The sequence below is a fragment of the Phaenicophaeus curvirostris genome, chromosome 9 (assembly GCF_032191515.1).
Source record: "Phaenicophaeus curvirostris isolate KB17595 chromosome 9, BPBGC_Pcur_1.0, whole genome shotgun sequence".
NCBI lineage: Eukaryota > Metazoa > Chordata > Aves > Cuculiformes > Cuculidae > Phaenicophaeus > Phaenicophaeus curvirostris.
Genome location: NC_091400.1, coordinates 6,342,987 through 6,367,148, shown reverse-complemented (window position 1 = coordinate 6,367,148; position 24,162 = coordinate 6,342,987). Strand labels below are relative to the sequence as shown.

General features: G+C 43.3%; 1 protein-coding gene and 1 long non-coding RNA gene across 4 annotated transcripts; one reads left to right on the top strand and one right to left on the bottom strand.

Moving 5' to 3' along the window:
• Positions 1–1,458: 1,458 nt before the first annotated feature.
• Positions 1,459–3,965, top strand: LOC138724340 (uncharacterized). Its single transcript, XR_011338008.1, has 2 exons — positions 1,459–1,697; positions 3,580–3,965. It is a non-coding gene; the product is annotated as an uncharacterized lncRNA (long non-coding RNA).
• Positions 1,874–21,637, bottom strand: PDCD4 (programmed cell death 4). Of its 3 annotated transcripts, none has more exons than XM_069864316.1 (14): positions 21,481–21,637; positions 16,221–16,356; positions 14,959–15,055; positions 11,315–11,614; positions 10,671–10,765; positions 8,808–8,921; positions 8,315–8,536; positions 7,987–8,084; positions 7,109–7,223; positions 6,179–6,286; positions 5,027–5,137; positions 3,955–4,094; positions 2,551–2,613; positions 1,874–2,172 (listed from the first exon to the last, which is right to left on the bottom strand). In XM_069864316.1, the coding sequence occupies exons 3-13, from the start codon at positions 14,996–14,998 to the stop codon at positions 2,553–2,555; spliced, it is 1,404 nt and encodes a 467-aa protein (XP_069720417.1). In that variant the 5' UTR covers positions 14,999–15,055; positions 16,221–16,356; positions 21,481–21,637; the 3' UTR covers positions 1,874–2,172; positions 2,551–2,552. The 3 variants fall into 3 exon arrangements, with proteins under 3 accessions (XP_069720417.1, XP_069720418.1, XP_069720416.1); XM_069864317.1 differs by having other exon boundaries at positions 1,874–2,167; XM_069864315.1 differs by having other exon boundaries at positions 1,874–2,613; positions 21,481–21,636.
• Positions 21,638–24,162: the final 2,525 nt, after the last annotated feature.

Sequence of the window (24,162 nt, the reverse complement as noted above, 5' to 3'; positions counted from 1 at the left end):
CCGCAGCTTCTCTGTTGGCCTCCAACCCAGTAAGCAGGCAAGACTTCCAGTAAGGTGGAAGCGGGCTACCTGAGGGACCATCAGTTTCCTACTCTAGGTCACCTTAGAGGAAAAAGGAAATAGTTCTGGAACAATGTAGACAAAGGCTTTAAATTCTTATTGGAGAGATGCCGATTACTGGAAGATAAAAGTTTTATCCCAAGTGTTCCACCAAATCCAGGGACACCTTGGATCCCATAGCTGACAGGGCCACAGCACGCAGCCAGCCACATCGAGACAGAATCATAGAACGGGTTGGAAGGGACCTTAAAGCCCATCCCGCTCCAAGCCCCCTGCCATGGGCAGGGACACCTCCCACCACACCAAGCTGTCCAAGGCCCCATCCAAGCGGGCCTTGAACACCTCCAGGGATGGAGCAGCCCCAGCTTCCCTGGGTAACCTGGGCCAGGACCTCACCACCCCCGTTGTCAAGAAGTTCTTCCTTGTGTCTAACCTAAATCTGTTCTCTCCAGTTTATCCCAATTGCCCCTTGTCCTGTCACCACAAGTCTTTGAAAAAAGCCCCTCCCCAGCTGTCTTGCAGCCCCTTCAGGTACTGGAAGGTCGCTCTAAGGTCTCTGCAGAGCCTTCTGTTCTCGAGGCTGAACATCCCCAACTCCGAGCCTGTCCTCGTACAGGAGGTGCACCAGCCCTGGCCTTGAACACCTCCAGGCAGGAGGCAGCCACAGCTTCCTTGTCCACCTGCGCCTCGCCCTCCTCAAGGGAGAAAATTCCTTAGAATAGTTTGGGTCGGAAGGGACCTTAAAAGATCATCTAGTTTGACCCACCTGCCACGGGCAGTGACACCTCCCACTGGATCTTCCCAAACTCTCATCTCAATCTCCTCTCTTTCAGCTTAAAACCGTCTCCCCTCTTCCCGTCCCTGCAGTCCCTGACCAAGACCCGCTGTGAGGGGAGAGCGAAGGACACCCCAGCCCCGCACTGAAGCCCTCGGAGAGGAACCCGCTCTCCCTCACGCACGCCCCGCCGCCTTCCCAAAGGCCTACAACTCCCAGCATGCACCGGGGCCAGAGCGCGCCTGCCTCGCGGGCGGGCGCCGCGCAGCGCAGTCTGGGGGCTGTAGTTTTTCCTCCCGCAGATCCCGCCGCTTCCGGTCAGCCCGCGCCGCCATGCCGGAGGGGAAGGCCGCGTTCCGGGAGGTGCTGCCCAAGCAAGGTAAGGGGCGGGCGCGCAGCCCCGGCAGCCGCCCCGGCGCGGCCCCGCGCTCACCCGCCGCGCTTCTCTTCCCCCCCCTCGCAGGGCAGCTGGCGGTGGAGGACGCGCCCGCCCTGGTGCTGTGCAAGCCGAAGGTGCTGCCTCTGAAGTCGGTGACGCTGGAGAAGCTGGAGAAGCTGCAGCGCGCGGCGCTGGAGGCGATGGAGGCGGCGGCCGCGGCCGAGGGGGCAGCGCAGTCCCGGCCCTAGCGCCGCGCCCCGGGACGCGGAGGCCGGGCTGGCAGCGGCTGCATCGCCTCCCCCGGAGCGCAACGCCTGCCCGGCCCCGCACCGGCTCTGCCTTGCGATTCCCTCGACCCGCAACTTCCACGCGAAGCTGGGAAACGTAAGGAAGCAGGAGAGGCTCCGCTTTAATAGTTTTCCTTAGATCCGTCGCGTTCTTAGCAAAGCTGCGCTCTACAGACACATCTGAAGTACCACACTGGTAAATACCGATTATTAAATACTTACCTGAGTTTAATTCCTCCCTGCTCTTTCGCAGATTGTTACAGAGAAGGGCAGAATTCGATGTGCAGGTTAACTGCACACGCGTCAGATTTGAACACAGTTAAATTCGTTCTGTTCTTTTTTTTTTAAGAAAAAAAAGGGAGAAAGGAGAGCTTCACAAAAAATATTTTTAATATGCTTTACCAGAACTTTTCACTTTTCCAGTTACATAGAAAAAACGACGAGTTTGGTACAGGGGGGCAAAAACCAACCAGTGTTCGCCCCTGGAACAGATGAATTAACCTTATGACCCAGCTCCATTTTCTTGGGCTCTTCGAAACAAAGAAACAGCTATTTTTCCTCCCAAAGCACAGTATTTCTTCAGCAGCAATGGAAATGGGATCACAGCAGCTTAACTTGACCCTTCTATAAAGCTTGGTATAAACCAGTGATTTTTTGATGACAACACTGTCCTTGAAAGAAAGAGCGGCAGTCAGACACGGATGTGAACGTGGAATGATTAGGTCATAAAGATATGGCACTTAAAAGTTAGCTTATTTGAAGGCACCACCACAGCAGTGGCCAGTTGTTCTACTACATGCCCAAAGAAAGATGTTTTCTTTCTGAAAGTTATAAAACTATTTAAAAAAAAAAAAAAAGATTTGTACCCAAAACATGTGCTTTTAAAAAAATATGAACTGTGCTAAGCAACTCTTAAAGTTTTGGTATATTATAAATGTGTACACATATATACATACACACACCAAAGCAGCATGCGTGTATATATATAAAGAGAGAGAGAGATATCTATTTTCCCTTTAAACTTTAAGGCTCCAGGAGTTGGTTCTCACATTCAGTAGCTCTCAAGCTTAAAACGACCTCCATCTCCTTCACTCACAAAACGCTTTCTGCCCCTGTAAGAAAGTAGAAAGTGTTTTCTTCAGTACGTTCAAAGTAGCATCACTTGGGTTTTCTGTTCTACCACTGAGAAGAATCTTGGGAGTAGTCAAATACAAAGCACACAAGTTCAGCAAGATCAGCTGACATTCTTGATCACTAGTAAATGGCTTAGAAATCCAGTTGAATCTTACATCTACATTTATCAGCAAGAAGCTTTTCAAAATGTGAGTTGTCAAGTGCTTTCTACTTTTCTCACCTTTTCATGTTCACACTTGCAAAAGATCACGGTTTGAAAGCCTAGGAATAGTGTTTTTCTACCCAAAACTGAAGCACATAAGCCAAAAATGCCTCTCAGTGTATTAGTAACTGAACCATAATCAAGCTTTTCTTGCAGCAAAGACTTAAAACACTCCCCCCACCCCAAACCTACAAAACATTTGATACCAAGATACACACACAAACTCAATTTTAAGTCTAAATTCCACAAATAGAGGCTAGTTTTGATAGACACCTCAAAACTTGATTTCATCGCAAGCTATTAAGATGGTTTAAGAAACCTAACACAACATCCAAACTGGAGAAGATCTAACAAATACTATTCCGCATTTGTAAATTGCGAATAATAGTTTTAACATTAAATTTAAAACATTTACACCTGTTCCCCACAGGAAAGAGAACTTGGGAATTGTGCTGTGCCCAGTAAGGAGAGAACAGAACACTGATAGCCTACAGCTCAAACAGAATTACTTACACTACAAGTAAACAATAACAAGACAAAACCCACCATATAAACCATAAGACAGACAGATACTAAGGAATTAGGTGCACAGACCTTGTTCCACATAAACATCCTATTCCTTGTGGCATGAACGTTAGGACTGCTTGTCTCAATTTAGACCTCTGTTCATGCTATTTGGTATGTTTAAACCATCACTTAAAAGCAATTTTTTTTCCAGGTTTTTTTTTTTTTTTCACTGTAGCTTGGAGTTTTCCACTGTGACCTGCATGGATTGTTGTGACACCTGCATCTTCCACCCCAGTGCTGCACTGATGTCTACCAAGCAAATCAGCAGAGCAGAGGCAAAGCAGGCCTCCATCCTCTGGAGAGCACATCGGCTGTGTACTGCCTGAGACTCAATGGAGGCTTCCTTTTTTCACTAATTTATCCTAGCCTCCACATAATATATTTCTTGTCAGTACAGCTTCTTAATGAACTTCTACCAGTCCAACCCTCCGTTTCTCCATCCTCTGTAGTTTCCAGTTCCAACTGTAATACTTTGGTCGTAAGATGCTTTCTGTTATCCACAATGGGGACAAAAAGCAGGGCCTTCACCCGTCTACAATAAAACAGGTACCTTGAAGGACAGAGGTCTCTCAGTGGTTTGGAGATTATTCCAGCCTGAAAGCATTCCTCTACAAACCGCTCAAGCACAGAATAGGAGTGTGGCACATCCAGGTTAATATCTGGGATTTCACAGTAAACTCGTTCATAACCCTGCAATGAAAGAAATTCAAAAAATTACCACATTTTTTAAATACCCTCTTACACACACAGGATTTATTTTTCAATATAGTTTCATGTATGCTATGGACAGCTTCAACAAACCTAAAAGCAGAGCAGCCGCAAATAGAAAAAAGGAAGGTTTAATACCAGCCAATACCATGGAACTGCACCACTACCTTTCTACATAAAAACACCAGCTGAATTTTAAACTACTTTTAGAAGCCAGAAATTCAGATAGCACAGGATGTGTGTGTTAGCCTGGCTGCTGTTGCTTGGGTAGTAATAACACAAAAAAGAGAAGTTATTTTTTCTCCCTTGTAAATGAACAAAATGAGGCTACAAATCACCACAACAGTTTATGCAGCAAGGGAAACACTAGTGACAACCAGAGATGACTTCACTTCCCACTAGCAGTATGGCTGGGTAAATTTTGGCACAAGTCTTTGTGCAGTACCTAGTTTGCCCTGGGGACAGAACAGCTTCATACCTAGAAGCAAAGTCATGGATGATTCCAGCTGTGTAAAATTCTAGCTGTTCTAATTGACATTTGTAATTAAGTGGATCCTTATTTTACTGTTTCAATTTTGAAGAACTACTAAATACAAACTAAAAATTATACTTAGGAAAAAAATGGAGCTATGTTGCAGCATTTCAAATGATTAAATGACTTAACTGCATAAAATCAGTTGGAAATGTTTGCACTTTCAAATATCCTGTATTTCACAGTTCTGCAGAGAAGTACTGCTCAGAATGAATTTGTACTTGTTCCAGTACATGATAAGTACTGCATATGTGGCAGTGCTAGAGTGTTTGTATAGGATACCCAACAACCATGGAGAGTCAGCAGGGGACACAAAGTAGTACTTAAAGGTAAAAACTTATGAAGACCTTGCCACTGAAAAATTTTTAAGTACCACACTTACTCTTTTCATTTGGTCCACAGTAATGACAGAAGACTTCCAGAGAGATTTCAACAAGTCCAGCATCATTTTAAAGGTCTTTTCTCCAGTTGACTCCAAAACCATTACAACGGCCTAAAACAAATCATGCAAGTGTTTTAACTAAAAAGAAAACAGTGGTTCGAGTACAAAATGTGTAAGCATACGTGGATGCAGCATTATGCATTTTCTGGAGAGACAAGTCCATTTGTAACATACACTCACCCTTTCAATACATTATTATTTGAAAAAGAAAAACTCATTAGAAGTTATTTGAATAAAGAGAAAAGGTACAAAAAACTATGGAAAGAATGAAAAGCATTGTCTTTCTGGCTCTGGTTTGAGAGATACACATGACTTCACCCATATGGTTTCTGCAGTACAGATGGCAATTAATTTTGTGAAATTAATTCTGTATCTATGATATTTTTGAATCTGTGATTTTACAAGAACTTACAAGTTTAGAATCTACATATCACCACGCACTCTATCAACTAAAAAGACTCTGTTTTTCTATGGTGAAGGAATTTTCTAAAAGGAGTGAATTTATTGAAACAAAAATTTTGTAGATTGTTGGTGTTCAGCTTCCAGTTTGGCAGATAAAAGAGTACAAATGGGAACAGTCTACCAGATACAGCAAAGATGATCTTTCTCTCATATAGTCTGGTTCTGAAGTATCTCAGAGCTTTTACAAATGTGCAAGATGGAACAAGCCCAACCTGAAAAGGAAGCTCTATAACTTAACAAAAACAGGTAACACCCATAGAATACACAGATATCTGAAACGAAAAGGAAATAAACACTCTAACAAAGCATAGGATTTTGCTGCTGTGTCTCAGCAGAAAAATAAACTGAGCTCTTTCAGGAGCCTGTAAGAATCTGAATTCAACCATTTACCCAACAAAGTACTTCTGGGTCTTCCCAGAGTTTCTAGCAGCTTACATGTTGCACAATGTGCACACAAACAAGCACACAAACCATTAACTTTACATGAAATTACTTAGATATTCAAATAGTATCAGAACTTGCAACCTGAGATTCAGATTCCACTTACGTTATTTGCATACCCACATCAAACCAAACCCAAACCTGCTGGCATTACTGATGGTTTCTAAAGAGACTCTGATTTCTCCTTACTTCATATACAAGCTCATGGTGAAAATGTGGTACTTCCAGTTCCTGAAGGCAGCGTTCAGCTTCCAGTACATCTCCAGAAAGCAAATACTCTTTCAGCAACATATCAATCTGTTGAATTTTAAAACAAACAAAAAGCCCAGCACTAATTAGATATAAAAATTTAAAAGCTGTCAACTGTTCTGATAATCTGCAACCAACCCAGCAGCAAATTAGCTGCTCCTGAAGCTTGCTGGTAGTATTTTTATAGATGTAATTAAACTGAGACATGACCAGCAACCTAAAACACAGCGTAAACCAAATACCTATCCACAGTGTTAATACAGATAGAGAAGCACAAAACGCATTGCTTTCTAAGATGTGTATCACCATAAAAGTTTAATATGGGTACAATTAAGTTTATGTTCTCCCCTGAAGTCCTCCTCCTCCTCCCATCCATACACTCAACTTTGAAATTACAACATCAACTTTTCCTTTAAGCCTGCCTATTTCATAGCACGGATCTCCACACAATCCTCTTTCTTCCTCTTTATTCAATTATTTCTGTGCTTTACATCAGCAATGCCAAGAAATAATAGTTTATCTAGTTCAGCCAGTTTCATCTTGGCTCTTCTAATTACTTCACTGCTTTTTATTGTAAGCTTTTAAAAAGCTAAGTGCTTGAAAGTTTTGCTTAAAGCAAAAATAAATGTACACTTGCAATCCAGCACACTGTACTAGGACATTCCCATCACTGACAGATACTACAAAATCAACAACATTATATATATATATATTAGTTTTTAAAAACTACTTTGTATAACTAAATTATAAAAAAACCACCCCAACCCTCAAGACAATTCTGCTACTGGATACACGTATCTCAACTCCAACCCAAACAAAAGCTTAGGCAAACAGTAAAATAGAGAGAAGCGTTTTATAGGAGTAAGCTACCTCTTTAACAAGGTGTTTCACAGGCTGCTGGCCACCTCCTGCCCCCCACACGTTGTCTATACGCTTTCCACCCTTTGTCATACTCAGCAACACAGTGGCTCGGTCCAGCGCAGCTCTAGAAAGCAAAGTTAATGTTTTAAAATGTTATTACAAACTTCATTAAGAGGCATCTGTAAATTTCCCCAGTGCCATTCCTCTTCAGGCAAAGCTACCAGGTCCCTGGTAAGAGGGTTAGCAACTTCGCCGGGACGTATGGATCCAGCAAGGTAGCTCCCCATTCTCCTTCTGCCACCTCTATACTTCTAGTCATATCACGCTTTGGCAGAAAACATGGCTAGTTATTACAATGTCCCTCTTTGTCAGAGGCTGCTCCTTCAAACTTCTCACCCTGACATGGAACACAATCACACTTCTTGATGAACTACACATTACAAAGAAAGTCCAGAAAAACACCGCATGACCTTCAAACAAGGCAAAACAGTTAATCCCTTCTGTATTTCACAACATATTTACAGCAGTTGTCCTGATGTTATACTTACTCATTAATCACATTAAAGCTTTTCTAAAAACAAAGCTTTCTATTCTTGTTTCGCCGTATTTTTTTCCACCCTATAACATTAGCTAGACAACAAACCCAGCAAACCAAACTCATATATAACAATACATTTTCCAGGCATTTTCAGTATTTCTCCTCTAACCTGAGTCATCATGGATTTTGTTCTTGTTATTGCAGACTTTGCATTTCTTTTTAACAATTTTATATTAAAAAGTAAGAAGTTAGAGAACGACACGATTTATCCTGAAGTCCTAAATTCCTGATCATCATCTTTGGCATCTGGAATAGAAAACTGTACCTATAGAGAAAGCAAGAAAGTTACCGAGCTTGGACGCAATTCACAGTGCCTTTGTAGCCATCTACGTAGGTACTGCTTAGAATCCCGTCTCCAACAGCTCTAGCAATAAACTGGCCCACCAACTGCAACAAAACAGAAGCATTTTTAATTAAATGTTGAATTTCAAAGTAGTTCTAAGTAGACTATTATAAAGTAAAAACACAACCTGGGAAATCGGTAGGGGATTACAGATAGTAAAGACAATCCATAGTATTTTTCAGAATACAGTCTATTTCAGTTTAATTGATCAATTTCAGCCACAAATCAAAGGAAAAAAGCTTACGACTACTAGCATAAAACTTAATAAATATACCTGTGGTGCCCTGGGAGAATCCAACACCAATTCGGGTAGTTCTTTAAGCAGTCTATCAAATGATTTTTCCACATCACTTTTACTGACTACTGTCCCACAAAGGTCAGAGATAAGCTTAGACGTCATTTCCCTGTGACTAGCCTTCCCCTCTAATGCCAAGGAAACAGCCAGGACTGGCACACTGTATTTCATTTCACCAAGGTTTAAATCCTTCAGCATCTCCTAAATAAGATTTGAAAAACAAAGCAGATTAAGATTTTTTAATTCTTGTTATATAAATATATAATATAAATAGATTACAAATATAAGAATATTTATATTTATACATTCCTATATTTACATATATGCTTCTGCTCATGTAACTGCTTAGGTATTCTTATTGCACATTTCTTGCCAACATCTCTACACGCTCCTTTAGAGCTAGCAGCTGGATTCCCTTGTATTATACAGGTTTGCCCCCTAAAATAAGTCAGTAGAAACGAATACATCTTACCGAGACTTCATTAGTATCTCCATGTTCAAAATATTCCTGTATGATGGGTGTCAAAGTTTTTTCAAATGCTCTTTCATCCAGAGGTAGAACGACTGTTTCATAGACGCAGTTCTCCTATTTCAAAATACAACAAAAGCATGTACCCTTCTGTTAACAGTACTGGCTCTTCTTCCATCTTATGCAGTGCTAAAAGCTTCAAAATATATCTTCTAAATCCTTAATGCTTTAGTCTTGCTAGTCAGTACTCTGCCAGAAAACATCAGATTACGTCTCTACCATTGAAGTGTGGACAATGCTGGCTAAGTGCGAAGTTTCTTATGTGTTACCTAACTTCAACTGAAAGCCTGAATTTATTGTTAAAACAATAGTAAACACTCCCAACTCCCTTCCTAGGATTCTGCTGACACCACATGAAGATAGAGATTGAGTGCCTATATACTGGTAGCAGAGCAACAAACCCCCCTGTCCCAGCCCAGCAGAGTCAGCTGTGCCACAGCACAAGACTTCACTTTCAGCATCTTTCCCTGCAAGTGGCACTCCAGTGCCTGACAGCAAGTCAGCCTGCTTCCAGTGCCTGAACGGGGAATATAAGGAAGCTGAGGAGGGACTTTTAACAAAGGCACATAGTGATAGGACTAGGGGGAAGAGCTATAAATTTAGACTAGACATAAGGAGCAATTTCTTCACAACATTGGTGGTGAGGCACAGGTTGCCCCATCCCTGGAGGTGTTCAAGGCCAGGCTGGATGGGGCCTTGGGCAGCCTGGTCTAGTGGGAGGTGTCCCTGCCCATCGCAGGGGGGTGGAATTAGATGATCTCTAACGTCCCTTCCAACCCTAACGATTCTATGATTCTGTGATTCTATGATCAGTCTCCATTTTCAACCTCAGAAAAGCTAAGCATACTGGAGTTCCATGGAATAGTCATTCTTCATGGACTCGATGATCCGGTGGGTCTCTTCCAACCTGGTTATTCTATGATTCATTAAACTCGCTTTTACACACTCATCAGCTTACTCTTTAACAGCTATCTCTGCTAACGTAAAGTGTTGAATTGCAGGCAGAAAACTGATACTGGAAAAAGGTTCTGATATCCTACATACCACGCTCTCAGCAGCTATGGCTACAAAAAACAGCCTTTGCTCAAAGGACACCACCACTGTTCCACCTATGTTACTCCGAATTCACTCAGTGTCTCACAACATTATTGATCTCAGACTTCAGTGTTTGCAGTTAGTGCTTCCTTTCCTCAGTGACTTAATGTTAGAAAACACCCTTCCCCCAGTGAGCTTTATTCTTTTTTTCCCCTCTGATATTATGTCTGTGAGGTACAATCTTCCACAACATATCCTTAACAAACACATGTAAACAAAACATCCAGGATATCAACTCTGCACTAGTTTGAAGTGTTCATACTAAGAAGATATGGACATTGGGAGGGTTAGAAATACAAGGAGAAGGAAAAAAAAAAAATCTATAAAAGATACCATCCCAGACTAAACTCCTGACTTAAGTAAGTCTGTGCTGCATTTTTAACATGATGCCTATTTGCAGTATAGAGCAGCATTCAATATTCACCTCCATGAGAACCAGCAGCAAATGAACACTTCTGGGAAAAGGGTGCTGCTAGTTAGATACAGAAAACGTTCAGGGTGAAAGATTTGCAAGTGTCATACTGCAACACTTCTACACCAGCTGTCTTACAAGCTAAGAATCCATTCTTGAACATAAAAATGAACATTTGGTACAGCCAGGCTGACATTCACATAACTCTCAAGGTCAACCTTTCATTAATATAAGCATCACAGCAATTTTGATCAATAAAGAAAATAAAAGCCAAAACTACACAGAAATTATTTGCCTACCTGGTCATCATCATAATTAGGATCCTTAACATCTACTTCTTCCACATCATACACTTGACCTGGTGTTCCCCAAACTCCTTTACCACCTGCTCCACCTGTCAAAACATGGGACAGTAAGCAAGGCACATCAGTTTACAAAGCATACTTCTGAGTTCAACCCACCACTCTCTTATTTTAGAGCGACGTACGATTGCTGGTACCCACCCCCTGACCCTAACAATGTATGCTGAAAAGGGTGCGTTTGTACGACATACTTCCATTTACCAACCAGTCTTTTCAGCACTTTCCAGTAAAATACTAGCAGTATGAAATTGCGCAAGAATTACTGAAGGTTGAAGCTGTACTTCCAAATAGAGAAATGCTTTAATTTTGCATTAATTAGAGTCCTGCGAACAACCAGCAGTTTACATTTGTGTATTAAGCTTGCTAAGAAAAGGTACTTACCCTAAAGACAGAAGTGCGCAAATAAAGTTTTCTGATAAGGCCACCTACTATTAGCTCCAATTGCCACCTACTCTTTAACAAAGATCCAAATGCCTGCACAGAGACTGCATCTTATGAAAATGATTCTCAGTGGGGAAAAAAATAACTATGTTTTGGACAGAATTTTTGTCACACTCCTCTCTTCACTAAGCTACACCAACCTTTCTTTGGTAGACCCCTTCCCTTTCCAGACCGGGATCGCCTGTCCAGGAGTTTCCCCTTTGGGCTTGTCGGTACAACAACTCCAATCTTCAGCGTCTCTCCATTGTCACTAACAGAGTCTCCTCTCCCAGAATCTCTAGAAGAATTTTTCCTCAGCCGTCTCTTTGCTTTAGCGTTTATTTTGGCTTCAGTAATTGAAGTTGCAGGAATCCAATTTCCATTGATTTCAGTCTTCCGTTCCTCATTCCCACCATTTTCTTCATCACCAGAAAATGGAGCATCACTTAGATTCTCAAGTTCTTAAAGAGGACACAGAGAAAAAAAAATGTTATAGCTCTAAACAGTTTTATGTTAAAGTAATGAAAGACATTGCATTTTATAGAACATTAAATAGAATTCTTATTTCCATCAGTGTTAAGGCAAATGATGTTCGCTTTAGAATGCCTACACATCACAGTAATAAGGAGTTCCTTATTCCCCTGCACAAACTATCCGCAATTTAAACCGAGCGTATGTCAAGACTTGGAGAGCACATGAATAAGCCATTTATAAACAGGTAAACCACAGAAAACCCCACCCTTGTTGAACAAAAACTATCAGAACTCCTCAGTGCATGAAATCTAACCTCTTAGTTCTCAATCCACCCACTCATCTCTTCATTTAGAAACAAACAAAACTGCCAATACAGTAAATTCTCTAAGAACTCGATGATGTTAAGAGACTAGTCACCAAAGTGAAATTAATTTCCTAAACCATCAACCAACATTCCCCTCATTCAAGGAATTCCAAACAGCTCACCACCTAGAAAAGCAATTATTTAGACTTACAAGAACATAAAAACAACAGCACTCTCTTAAAAGTTGCCAGGGGGGAAGCACCTTTTAACGCAAAGCCTGGAGAGTTTGGTAACAAGGACTCATAGAATAATGTCTTTTGAATCTCTATGGATAACCCCTCACTGTGGTTTCTTCAAGACTTTTTATAAAACGGCCATGGTTTACTCCCCAGCACAACCACACACAACAGGTAACTAGCTTTGTTTCATACCCAACAGAACACCCTCTCAACTTAAGAATCTGCAAATGTCTGAGCACTAAGAAGTGCAATAATTTCAGTCCTTTGGGAAGTTAGATTCTAATTCTAGATGTGCATGAAAGTCTTCTATTTCACAAAGTCAGGACATTGCACTTCTTAGCTGTATGGTTCAGCAGAATGCCTTATCGAGAGCATTAAGACCAAAAGCCTTCATCATTTCTTCCTCCCCTTCTTAACCCATTAAGATTAAAAAAAAAAAAGCATCTGTGGACCTATTTTACATTTCAGTACCCTGGGAAGCCTTGCAAATTGGAAGACACATACACAAAGGGAAGAGCCACAGCTCTCTGTTACACAGCCCTCCTCTGCTTAAGGATTCAGTAGAGTCTTAAAAACAACACATAGCCCAACCCCAAGGAAATGCAACGATGAGGCACACAAAAGCAGCTGCTTTTCCAGCTGTGCCAAGCCTGCTTAACCAAGTTGTTCACTGCCATAAACCCAGAATATGAAGAGTATTTAAAATTTGTATTTAGCTGCATGTATTTCTTCACCATCCCAATAAATTCTAATAACCAATGTTCATTTGGCAATACTTCTCAGAACTGTAAATTCAAAACAGGTTAATGAAGAATTGTTTTTAAAGTAAAGTGCTCTAACATTTCCAACCTCAAAGTATTTACCCATATCAAAGAGGGTTCTACACTACAAAATGAAGGAAGTTTGATGTAACTGCCTCCTCCATGAGCAAAGAAATAACATTTAGGTACTAGTGCTCACAGATGTGAAGGCTATAGCTGAACAATAATGCAGCCATTCCAGTTTAAGCTTCATCTTTCCACTCATTACTCCCACAAAAGCATTCCTTTTATGCTTGCAGCAGGCTAAAAAAGAAAAGCACGCATCACATCCAGGAAAAGATTCCCACAACAAGCTTTCTCACTTTGCCTAATATTTTAATAAAACAATGAGATTTGCATAAAGCTAACAGGGGAAAAAAATAGAAAAAACAAACAGAACAGGTTTCCTTCCTCACGTTCCCCAGGGAGCCCCCATCAGCACAACAAGCTCATCTCAGCTAAGTGAATTTAAATTCTTCAAGTCAGCTTTCCCCTGAATTTCTCCAGTTTAGACCTGCAATCCAGCTGTCCAGGATTCTATACTCTTCCTTATCCACTTCTTCCTCATTTTTCAAAGAAAATGACCAACAATTCATTAAAGCAAGTCAGTCCTAAATCTGCCTAGCACTAAGGATAAAAGAGAAGGCTACGGTCCAACCTCTTTATACAATCCTGATCTCAGACTTAAGACTAAAGGAAATCCTCCACAGGAAACATCCAACCCAGAAGACTTAATATTTCTCACTGCATTACTATTTTATTTTTTTTTTATGTAACGTCATCGCTTCCGGCTGCAACCTCTTTCACCATAACACTCCGACCAACTGGCCCTCTGCTATTAGCGACCTAGTCACCTGAAGAAACAGGTTAAACGGACATACTACCTTTGATTAATTTTTTTTTAAAAAATAGTTTTCTAAAAAGCACAGATAAAATGATGCGGATTCTCCTTTCAGTTTTTCATTTTCACGTCATATAACACATACATAAACATATATAAGCAAGAACAGCATTCTATAAACTTTAAGACTTTGCTTAGTATATATTAAAAAGTTATTTAAATTTATCTTATTAGCCTGCCCAGCCTGCATGTTTAAAATCTGTGCTTTTATGGTACTATCTTAAGTAATAAAGCACTCAGCAAGTACTTACCTACACACAAACTTCATGTGACCAAATCAGGTTAATTTGGATACCCAGCAGCTTCCCACCTATTATTCAAACATAATTCTAAAATGCTAGGGAGAAGCCATATATCTTCTACACTAAAAAAAAATACTAGTTTCAAATAAGACGTCATATGGAGCATGTTGCCACTCAACTGCATTACATACCATATTTTTATATATATATATATATACACACACACTTTTTTTTTCCTGAAAAACATTTAAATTTTACAAAAATTCTTTGGTATAAAAAGGTAAGTGCAGATCATCACAACATTTGGAAGATGCAGAAGACAATATGGAACTCCGTTAACTTGACTAACCATCATAAAATACATTTGTGATATGAGAGTATCAGGGTGGCCTCGTAACACATATTCAGTAAAGTCTTTTCCATGACAGCTCACTTCCAGTCAAGCCTTTTATTATTAGTTTCCTCTGATTTTTAACTTAATGGCTCCATTAAACCAGAGTTCATCCCTCTCAAATGCACCTACAAGTCCTATTTTTGAATTTATTCTTTTTGTCACACCAGCACTACTGGAAGTCAAATAAGGAGACCAGAGTCACTATTATTTAAGAAGTTAAAGAAACATTAACTTTATGATTTTAACCAATTCTGAAATAAATGTAATCAAGCAGGTTATTATGATGTACACCTGAAAGAATGATTCTGTAAATTCTGAGGAAAGATTTTTATATTTTTTTAAACGAGTACTGTTAAGAAATTAGCAGGTAATACAATTCTTGTACAAAGAGCATTTCAGATCAGCTAAGCAATTTTAAGTAAAAAAAGAAAACACTAAATATATTACTTACCAATTGGGTTAACAGAAACGTGCTCCTTTTCTGTTTCCATAGTTGCTTGACAGAACTGCCTGTGAGATGTAAAGTCTTAATGTTTTCCCTCCGAGGCCTAAACAAAAACAGAGAAGCTTAGGGAAAGAAAAGCAGCAGACCCAATCTTACAGAAGTAAAAAGCTACAAAAAGCTTCACTCACAAAATACCATGCAAAACAAGGTTTTCTATGTTTTAATTAGCTATCAGTAACCACTGAGAAGTTCCTATGAAGGTAAACGGTGTAACATGAGACAGCACCACCATGCAACACATCTATCTGAGCCCTGATGTCTTAGCAGCTGTCAGTTCTGGTGCTTATAAAGGAGGCGCCAGGATAAAAACCGTTATTTTATGGGTAAAAAAGCTGTATGCAGCTTTTTTTTAGTTGATAAAAGCCACCTCTATCAACTTTGACTGTCCCACTCTGCAAAGTGGTTATCTATATGAGCATACAGTATCAATATTATAATAGCACCCACAAGAGAAATGTTCTTCGGGTGAACTATACTGATAAAATGGTGTCAAAGAGTTCAGGCCAGTTCTCAGAACACAAGCTATGTTTTGGTCCTCCCCTCTAGGACATAGTGTTTCTATTTTCCTGTAGGTGTGTACATACAGCTGTCAGGCTTTCACATCTTGTTTTCTACCCTTCAAACCCTCATATAACCACCACTCAGTCTACAAGAGATAACGTTGAACACAATTATTTTTTTGTCACCCCTCCTCCTTCCTATCAGCTGCTATTCCACAAACCACCCTGTGCCACTGTGAATGAGTGGCATCATCCACTTTTCCTTTATGTATACAAAAAATTAAGCAGCCCCAGAATTCCCCATACCCTTACTCACCTACAAGATTTCCACAAACCACTTTGCAGTCCTGGTATTTGTGTCTGCCCTGTAAGAATTCAGTGACTCTTTCCCCGCTCTTCTCATCCTTTGCTGCCTGAGAACAGCTTACCGTTGAGCAGCAAGATTGTGACACCAAACGACAGCACTCCCTTCCCCTTTTCTTCTCCTTGTTTTCCCCTCTTACACCCACTTGCCTACCACAGACCTATTAATTGCAAATGATTCATCACAGACCGTTGGCAATAAAGAAACTCTGGTTTAGGGTGCTATATCAAGCTGTCATGATCTTGCATTTCCTAACGTCAACCCAAACAGTTAACAGCATTATGTAATAAATACGTGGTGTGTGCCCCACACCAAGCTTTTAGATAAACTTTTTTTTTTGTTACCTCAATCATTCAGGAGTTCCCAAGTGTTCCTGGTCACTGTTGGTTGACAGGTTTTTTTTGTATAGATCTGTCTAATCCAACTACTGTGCAAGAAGAGTTTTATTCTTCTTAGTCTAATGTTCCATCAGCTGTCCACCTTTTTGAAAAAGACAAAAGATGAAACCCATATTAAATAACAATAATTAATTTTGTCATTTGTCATCAATTCCTGAACTTCAAGCAGAGAAACACCTCTTCCATGTAGGAATCTAGTTGCAATTCCCCACCTATTGCAACTTTATAAACAACAACACAAGTTTCATACGTTTTGTGATTCAGCACTCTGTAACAAGAATGACAAAATAACTGAACTAAATAATTCATACAGATTAGGAGAAATATTTTCAATTTAGAAATGCACTCTCACATTGTCTTAAGCTAACGTGCCTGTTGGAGCTTCAGGATCCTGATATTTATCACTTTCTATTTTGTAGCATTATACCACAAACCATAGAAGTTGAAAACCCGCATTAAAAAAATCAGGGTGAACAACCCCAAAACTTTATGCCAGAAGAAACATGGGAACAAAATGAAGAGAAGTAATTCTAAGCATCTGCAGACCCAGAATGCTGCAAGGGATCTTAAGCTTGATCAGTGATGCGAGTAGCTTTTTCTAAAGTACAGGAGGGTATTTCCAAGTTACAGAAAACCACCAATAAATCATGCTCAGCTACTTGCAGGTGTTCTCTCTGTATTCACCACCACTGCATGTACTTTACCTAAATAAGCAATTCTAGCCCAGCAGATGAATAGCAGCAGACCAACATTTAGGAGCAGAAGACACTGAAGAAGAAAGCTTTCAGGACTTCTCAAGACCTTACAACCCTGGCGAACTTCCACACAGCCTACACGAATTCTCCCTTACCCCTAACTTTAAATGCACACTCCTCATCACCAAGGCTGTGGAGACCTGCAAACACCAGCTGTTATTCTGAAGCCACATGCAAAACCAGCCAGGTAAGATTTTGGATTTGGGTTGGAAGGGATCTTAAAAGCCCCTCCAGTTTCAACCCCTCTGCCATGGGCAGGGACACCTCCCACTGCATCACGTTGTTCAAAGCCCCATCCACCCTGGCCTTGAACACCTCCAGGGATGGGGCATCCAGGATTTTTCTGGGCAACCTGTGCCAGTGCCTCCCCATCCTCACAGAAAAACACTTCTTCCTAAAATCTCATCTCAACCTCCCGTCTTTCAGCATAAAACCATTCAGTGATCCTACCCCTGGACTCCCTGAGAGCCCCTTTTCAGCTTTTCTGTAGGTCCCCTTAGGAGAGGGGAGGGTTGGGGGGAAACCAGCTCCTCAAAAGGAAGGGAGGGAGAGAGTGAAGCCCCTCAAAACGAAGAGGGGGGGAGAGAGAACATGCCCTCAAAACGAAGAGGGAGGGAAGAGAGAGCAGGCCCTCACAAGGAAGCGAGGGGGAGCGAGAGCAACCCCTCACAAGGAATGGGGGGGGAACCCCTCACTAGGAATGGGGGGGGAACCCCTCACTAGGAATGGGGGGGGAACCCCTCACTAGGAATTGGGGGGGGAACCCCTCACTAGGAATTGGGGGGGGAGGGGAGCAAGAGCAACCCCTCACAAGGAATTGGGGGGGGAGGGGACCGAGAGCAATCCCTCACAAGGAATTGGGGGGGGAGCGAGAGCAACCCCTCACAAGGAATTGGGGGGGGAGCGAGAGCAACCCCTCACAAGGAATTGGGGGGGGAGCGAGAGCAACCCCTCACAAGGAATTGGGAGGGGGGGGAGCGAGAGCAACCCCTCACAAGGAATTGGGGGGGGGGGGGGGAAGCGAGAGCAACCCCTCACAAGGAATTTGGGGGGGGGAGCGAGAGCAACCCCTCACAAGGAATTGGGGGGGGGGAGCGAGAGCAACCCCTCACAAGGAATGGGGGGGGGGGGGAGCAACCCCTTGCAAGGAATTGGAGGGAGCAGCCCCTCGCGTCGCCCCCTCCCCTCACGCACCGGGCCGTGCTCCGCGGCGGACGGAGGCGGCGAGAGGCCGAGGCCGCGTCCCCTCAGGCCGCCGCGGGGCCGTTGCCGGCAGCGCGGGCCGCTCCGCTCCGCTGGCCCCGCCCCCTGCAGCCGCGCGCGCGCCCCCGTGTTGTTGTTGTCTTCCCCCCAGCGACACGGCCGCAGCGGCGCCGCGGATTGGCCAGCGCCGCCCGCCGCCCCAGCCAATCCGCAAACTGGAGGGGGGGGCGGAGGGCGAAACCATCTCGGGGGTCGGCGGGGACGGGAGGGATGGAACCATTGGTGCGGGGAGGGGGGGGCAGCCCGTGGGACGTGCCCTGCCTGAGCACAGCGGACGAGGGGGAGGAAATAGCTCCGGGGGGGGGGCGGAGGGGGCCGGGTTCTCCTGAGGTGTTAGAATAAAACTGAGCCTGAGGTTTTATTTTACCTGCTCTGTAGGTGCGTGAAAAGGGGCCACTGCACACGCACCAGGCTGGCAACTTCCATTTCATAGAATCATGGAATGGTTTGGGTTGGAAAGGACCTTAAAGCCCATCGCTGTTCCAGGGCAGGGACACCTCCCACTGCACCAGGCTGCTCACAGCCCCATCCAGCCTGGCCCTGAACATCCCAGGGAGGGGGCAGCCACAGCTTCCCTGGGCAACCTGTGCCAGGGCCTCTCCACTCTCACAGGAAAAAAATTGCTCCTAATATCTCATCTAAATATTCCCTCTTTCAGCTTAAATACATCCCCCTGATCCTATTCCTGCACTCCCCGATGAAGAACCCCTCCCCAGCTTTCCTGCAGGAAGCTGTCCCAAGGCCTCACCACACTCATCATAAAGAATTTCTTCCTAATGTCTGATCTAAACCTTCCCCTCTCCGCTTTAAATCCGCTTCCCCATCCAGCACAGCCGGCCTGCACACCACGCCATCGTCTCCTCGCTTCTTGCGGTGTATGAGGCTCATAACCCTTGACAACCTTTAGGTTGGTTGTGAGAGGACAATGTGGGAGCAGGGCTGCACGCAGAGACGGAGTGAGGAGATCACAGAATAGTTTGGGTTGGAAGGGTCCTTAAAGATCATCCAGTTCCAAGGCCCCATCCAACCTGGCCTTGAACATCCCAGGGAACGGGGCAGCCACAGCTTCCCTGGGCAACCTGGGGCAACGTCTCACATTCCTCATGGTGAAGATGAAGAGGCGTTTGCAGGGCCAGTGACTGGACCTGGCCGGGGAATCCAGAGCCTGGCAAGCACAGGCATCACAGACAGCCTCTGCCTCGCTCTTCTTCCACCTTCTGTCCTCCTTTAATTACAATTGTTTATGGGGCTTTGAGCAACCTGATGTAGTTGAAGATGTCTCTGGTCACTGCAGGGGGGCTGGAGTAGATGACCTGTAAAGGCCCCTTCCAACTCAAACCATTCTATTATTTTATCAGAAAAATAATGTATTGCTCCATCTTTGTGTTGCTCTCGGCTAACATGGGGATTTCAGACTTTTTGCCCCTCCTCACACAAGACCCCTCTCCCTCCTCTTCAGCAGCGGGTGTCACCGAGCAGGGGCAAGGCAGGAGGACCGAGCAGGGGCAAGGCAGGAGGACTGGGGGAACACCACAACTGCCCTGGAGCTGGCAGATGGAATGCCTACTGTCCAGGCAATCCCACGGGTAAAAGGTGCTGTGCTCACCTTCTCCACTGCTGAAACTCTGAACACCGTGCACAGTTAGGATTGACAGCTAAACCATGCCTATGCATCCACAACCTTACAATTTACCTCATTTTAGTTCACATTTACCCTGTTTTTTTCTGTACACACTGCCTGAGGCCAGACACCTCATTAGAGGCGATAATCTCTTTTCATTGCCATGAATTTTGCTTTCATTCAGTCTCTCCTAAAATCTCAGCTAACCCTTTGTTTCCTCTCTATAATTTGTCACTGCAGAGAGCCCAAGAAATAGCAGTCCAGTGCTAGGAGGGAAGAAAATGCAGATCCCTTCTGCTTTAGTACTTTTGCATTGCAGGACTACTTTTGCCAGCAAGAGAATCATCCTCATTTAAAAGATTTTGACTTGACTTTTGTAGTATCCTTACGTATTCTCCCAGTATAATTCTACTCCAGATCAGTGTACTTTTGGCTGAAATAAGATGCAAACTTTCTGTCAATAAGAGATTAATATACTGGCCCAGCTCTTGGATGAATCACCAAAACTCAGTTTAAGAATTAAAGCAACAGTGATCTGTTAAAAGACTGTGCAGCAGAATTGATGTATTTTTAAAGGTAAATACTTTCCCTGTCATCCAAATGACAGAAAGAAAATCTTCCTTGTTCATGAAGAGACTAAGTTGCAGACATTTTCAAGTTAGGACAGTTCAGCATGCTAGCACAAGACTTTTCTCACATGCAACCTAGAGGCAGCTTCAAAAGGTGCTGTTTCCCCATCAATCAAAAAATAATTTCTAGTTTGCTCTTTGCACCTCCACTGACTAGCACATACCAGGCAAACCACTACCAGTGTCATCATCGAGATCTGGAAAATAAATTCTCGCTATTAACATAGCTTGTGGAATTTAGCTTCCCCTGCAAGGAAGGATTTGAGATTTTTCAGTGAAGAGGGAGCAGAGAAACCGAAACAGTAAACAGAACCTGCAGAAGGGAAGGTGCCACGAAATACCACAGCGGTGCATCATGCTGATAACACGTTTTAAAGCACCATGGAAAATAGCTAGAGGATTTTCTGGTAAAAATTAGGTCCGGATGACTTGCAAGAGGCCTAAAAGCTGGGTCAGTAATCAAAAGAAGATGAAAATACCCGAACCATTCAGCACACCTCCAGACAAGAAAATGGTGGTGTTTTCCCTTCTTCTGCTGAATGTTAGCAGCTGGTTTACCAATCACTGAAAATCTCATCTAGATTTGCCTGCACAGTCTTTCTGATTTCGAAAACACCGTGACCTAGTAAAGAGTTGATGGGCATTAACAATTATTTCTATTTTTCCGTTGTAGCAACCCGTCTACTAAAAGATATTACCTCTTTTTGCATTTCTAACCTCAAAACAGCCTGCAGTATTTAAAAGACAGCTGATGCCTGCTAATCTCCGAGCTGTAGAGACCCGCTTGCTCCCTCCCCCAGCAAACACATCACCAAAATCCCCATCAAAACAAAAGAGCACAATCCCTTCTCCCCCATAAGGAAAGCAAAATTCCCTCTTTCGACCGTTTCTGCCCCGTTTGCAGCTCCAGGCGACCCACACCTGCATCCCGGGGTTACCTGTCCCGGGATCTCCAGCTGCCAGGCTCCTCCTGCTCTCCCTCCCCTAACGCCACCGATCACCTGGAGCGAAATGTTTGCGGGGAGGCGAGCGGGTCACTTTCTAGCCTCCTTCCTTCCTTCCTTCGAGCCTGCTGGGTTGTTTTCAAACTCTCCCCTCCCTTCCCCACATGCTGGCCAAGCCCTCCCGTAACACCCAGGGGAGGAATCCATTGGCTGCGGTTCCCCAAAACGCGAGGAGCAGCCCTTCCCCCGCTGCACAATGGGCACCGCGTGTCTCCGGGCTGCCCTGCGCTCTGCTTCTCATCAGGCTTTATCTCAGCCCTAGCTGGGCTGGCTCACAAGGCTTGTCCGACCTCCAGCGCCAGGGAGAGCAGAGAAGAGCAAGGCGAAGTGTGGTTGCGTTAGAAACATCCCATTTTCGTTGCGCTCCCGACTCTCTCAAAGTTTTAATTTAAGTGTAAATATTTTTGAAAGGCAGCATGTGTGTTCCTGATCCTTAAGCAGTTCTGTTTGATTACAATTGAGTCTGTTACTGGCCTTTCAATACTTAAAGAAAGATGGGGGAAAACTTTTTAGCAGTGCCTGTAGCAATAGGACAAGTGGTGATAGTTTTAAATTAAACTAGGGGAAGTTTAGACTACACATTAGGAAGACATTTTTTATGCTAAGGGAAGTGAAACACTGAATCATAGAATCATAGAATAACCAGGTTGGAAGAGACCCACCGGATCATCGAGTCCAACCATTCCTATCAAGCACTAAACCATGTCCCTTAGCACCTTGTCCACCTGTGCCTTAAACACCTCCAGGGAAGGTGAATCAACCACCTCCCTGGGCAGCCTGTTCCAGTGCCCAATGACCCTTTCTGTGAAAAACTTTTTCCTAATGTCCAGCCTAAATCTCCCCTGGTGGAGCTTGAGGCCATTCCCTCTTATCCTGTCCCCTGTCACTTGGGAGAAGAGGCCAGCACCCTCCTCTTTACAACCTCCTTTCAGGTAGTTGTAGAGAGCAACGAGGTCTCCCCTCAGCCTCCTCTTCTCCAGGCTAAATCTGGTACAGGTTGCCAAGAGAAGTGGTAGATGCCCCATCCCTGGAAACGTTCAAGATCAGGTTGGATGGGGCACTGAACAACCTGATCAGGTTGAAGATGTTCCTTCTCACTGCAGAGTGGTTGGACTAGATGACCTTCATGATCCCTTCCAATCCAAACCATTCTAATATTTTATGATTCTACTAATATATATTACCACACGTAACGCAGACAGCAAAAATGCATCGTATCTGTTAAATCAATCTGCTCTGTTCAGTTGCTTGTCCCTTGACCACCTATTTTCTTTTCCCTCAGCCTTCTTTTATTTTTGCATCTCCTTCAAAGGTGTCTTCATAAAACAAACTGCAAGCACAGCAATCCCATTCTTCATCAGGCAGCGTCAGCTCCAGGTTGAAAGGATACTAAAACACACCTTTGCTTTTTTTTTAATGTTAAGTAATTAGAATTGCTTTTGAACATCCCCCTACAGCTCCATCCCTGAGCTGGAAACGGGGCTGCGCCGCAGACCTGTGTGTGCAGTGCCTGTTGAGACTGGGCACCCTTGGGAGGTGGACAGGGAGCAAATCGCGTTTGCCTGAGCATGAAAACTGAAGTATCACCCACTGCAATGGCTTTGGATAAACACTTTGCTGAACCACAGCTTGCCTGTCTCTATCATGGCTTTCCAGGACTTGCCTCTCACATCACACAAAAAGCCTCTTCACATTTGAGTACACCCTCCTGGCAGAAGCATTAGAACTGGGTTTGCTTTGTAAAACCATTCCAGACATGTTCTCCTCAGTGCTGCCGTTGTCATCTGTTCATTCTTGCCTTAACAAAAGGCAATCACGCATCTGAAAAGACACTTTACTGCAAAAGGCTGAACTTGTGAAATGTGCAGAAAAATGGGAGTGCTTGATTTAAGAGTTTCAGACAGTGAGTTCATCCAAAAGCTAACAACCAGAAATATAAAATACTGCCTTTACCTTGAATAATTGTCCTTATTTACTGGTTCACTGTGGGAGAAAATGTTAGGGAGCTATTTATTAAAACAGGGTGTGCTATTGCCTTGTAATTATTATTTGACAGGCTAAGGTCCTGTGATCATGTGCCTCCATTTGCTGAGTGTATAATCACATGCTCCATATTCATATTGACAGAGGGTTACAGAATATTTACCTTTCTGCATAGGACTGGAAGAAACTTCTGTACTGCCAGGTCTCCTATCACAAGGCACCATGTGATATAATGTTTTTCATAAACTTATCAAGTTGTGTTCTCAAATTGATTTAAAGTTTTACATGCACGACTGCAATGGGTAAGCTGTTCAAGAACCACATGGTCAAATGGCCAGTAACAACAATATATCTGATGCCGCTATGATCAGCTATTCTGTTCCAGCCCTTAGCACCATCAGCTCTTCCTGCTCGCTTCCCAAGAATATTTACACAGAGAAACTCTCCTGCTCTCAGCATTCATTCACTTTGCAAAATGAACTGAGATACCCTCTCCTCGAGCACACTCCAGCCTTTGCTGCAGCCTGGGCTGCACCTTTCCTGCTACCTTCCACAACTACATTTCTTGCTTCATGTTTCCACTGTGTTGGCAAGTCAGTTATTTGGCGGTTGAAGCGTGAGCTGCCAGCTGGC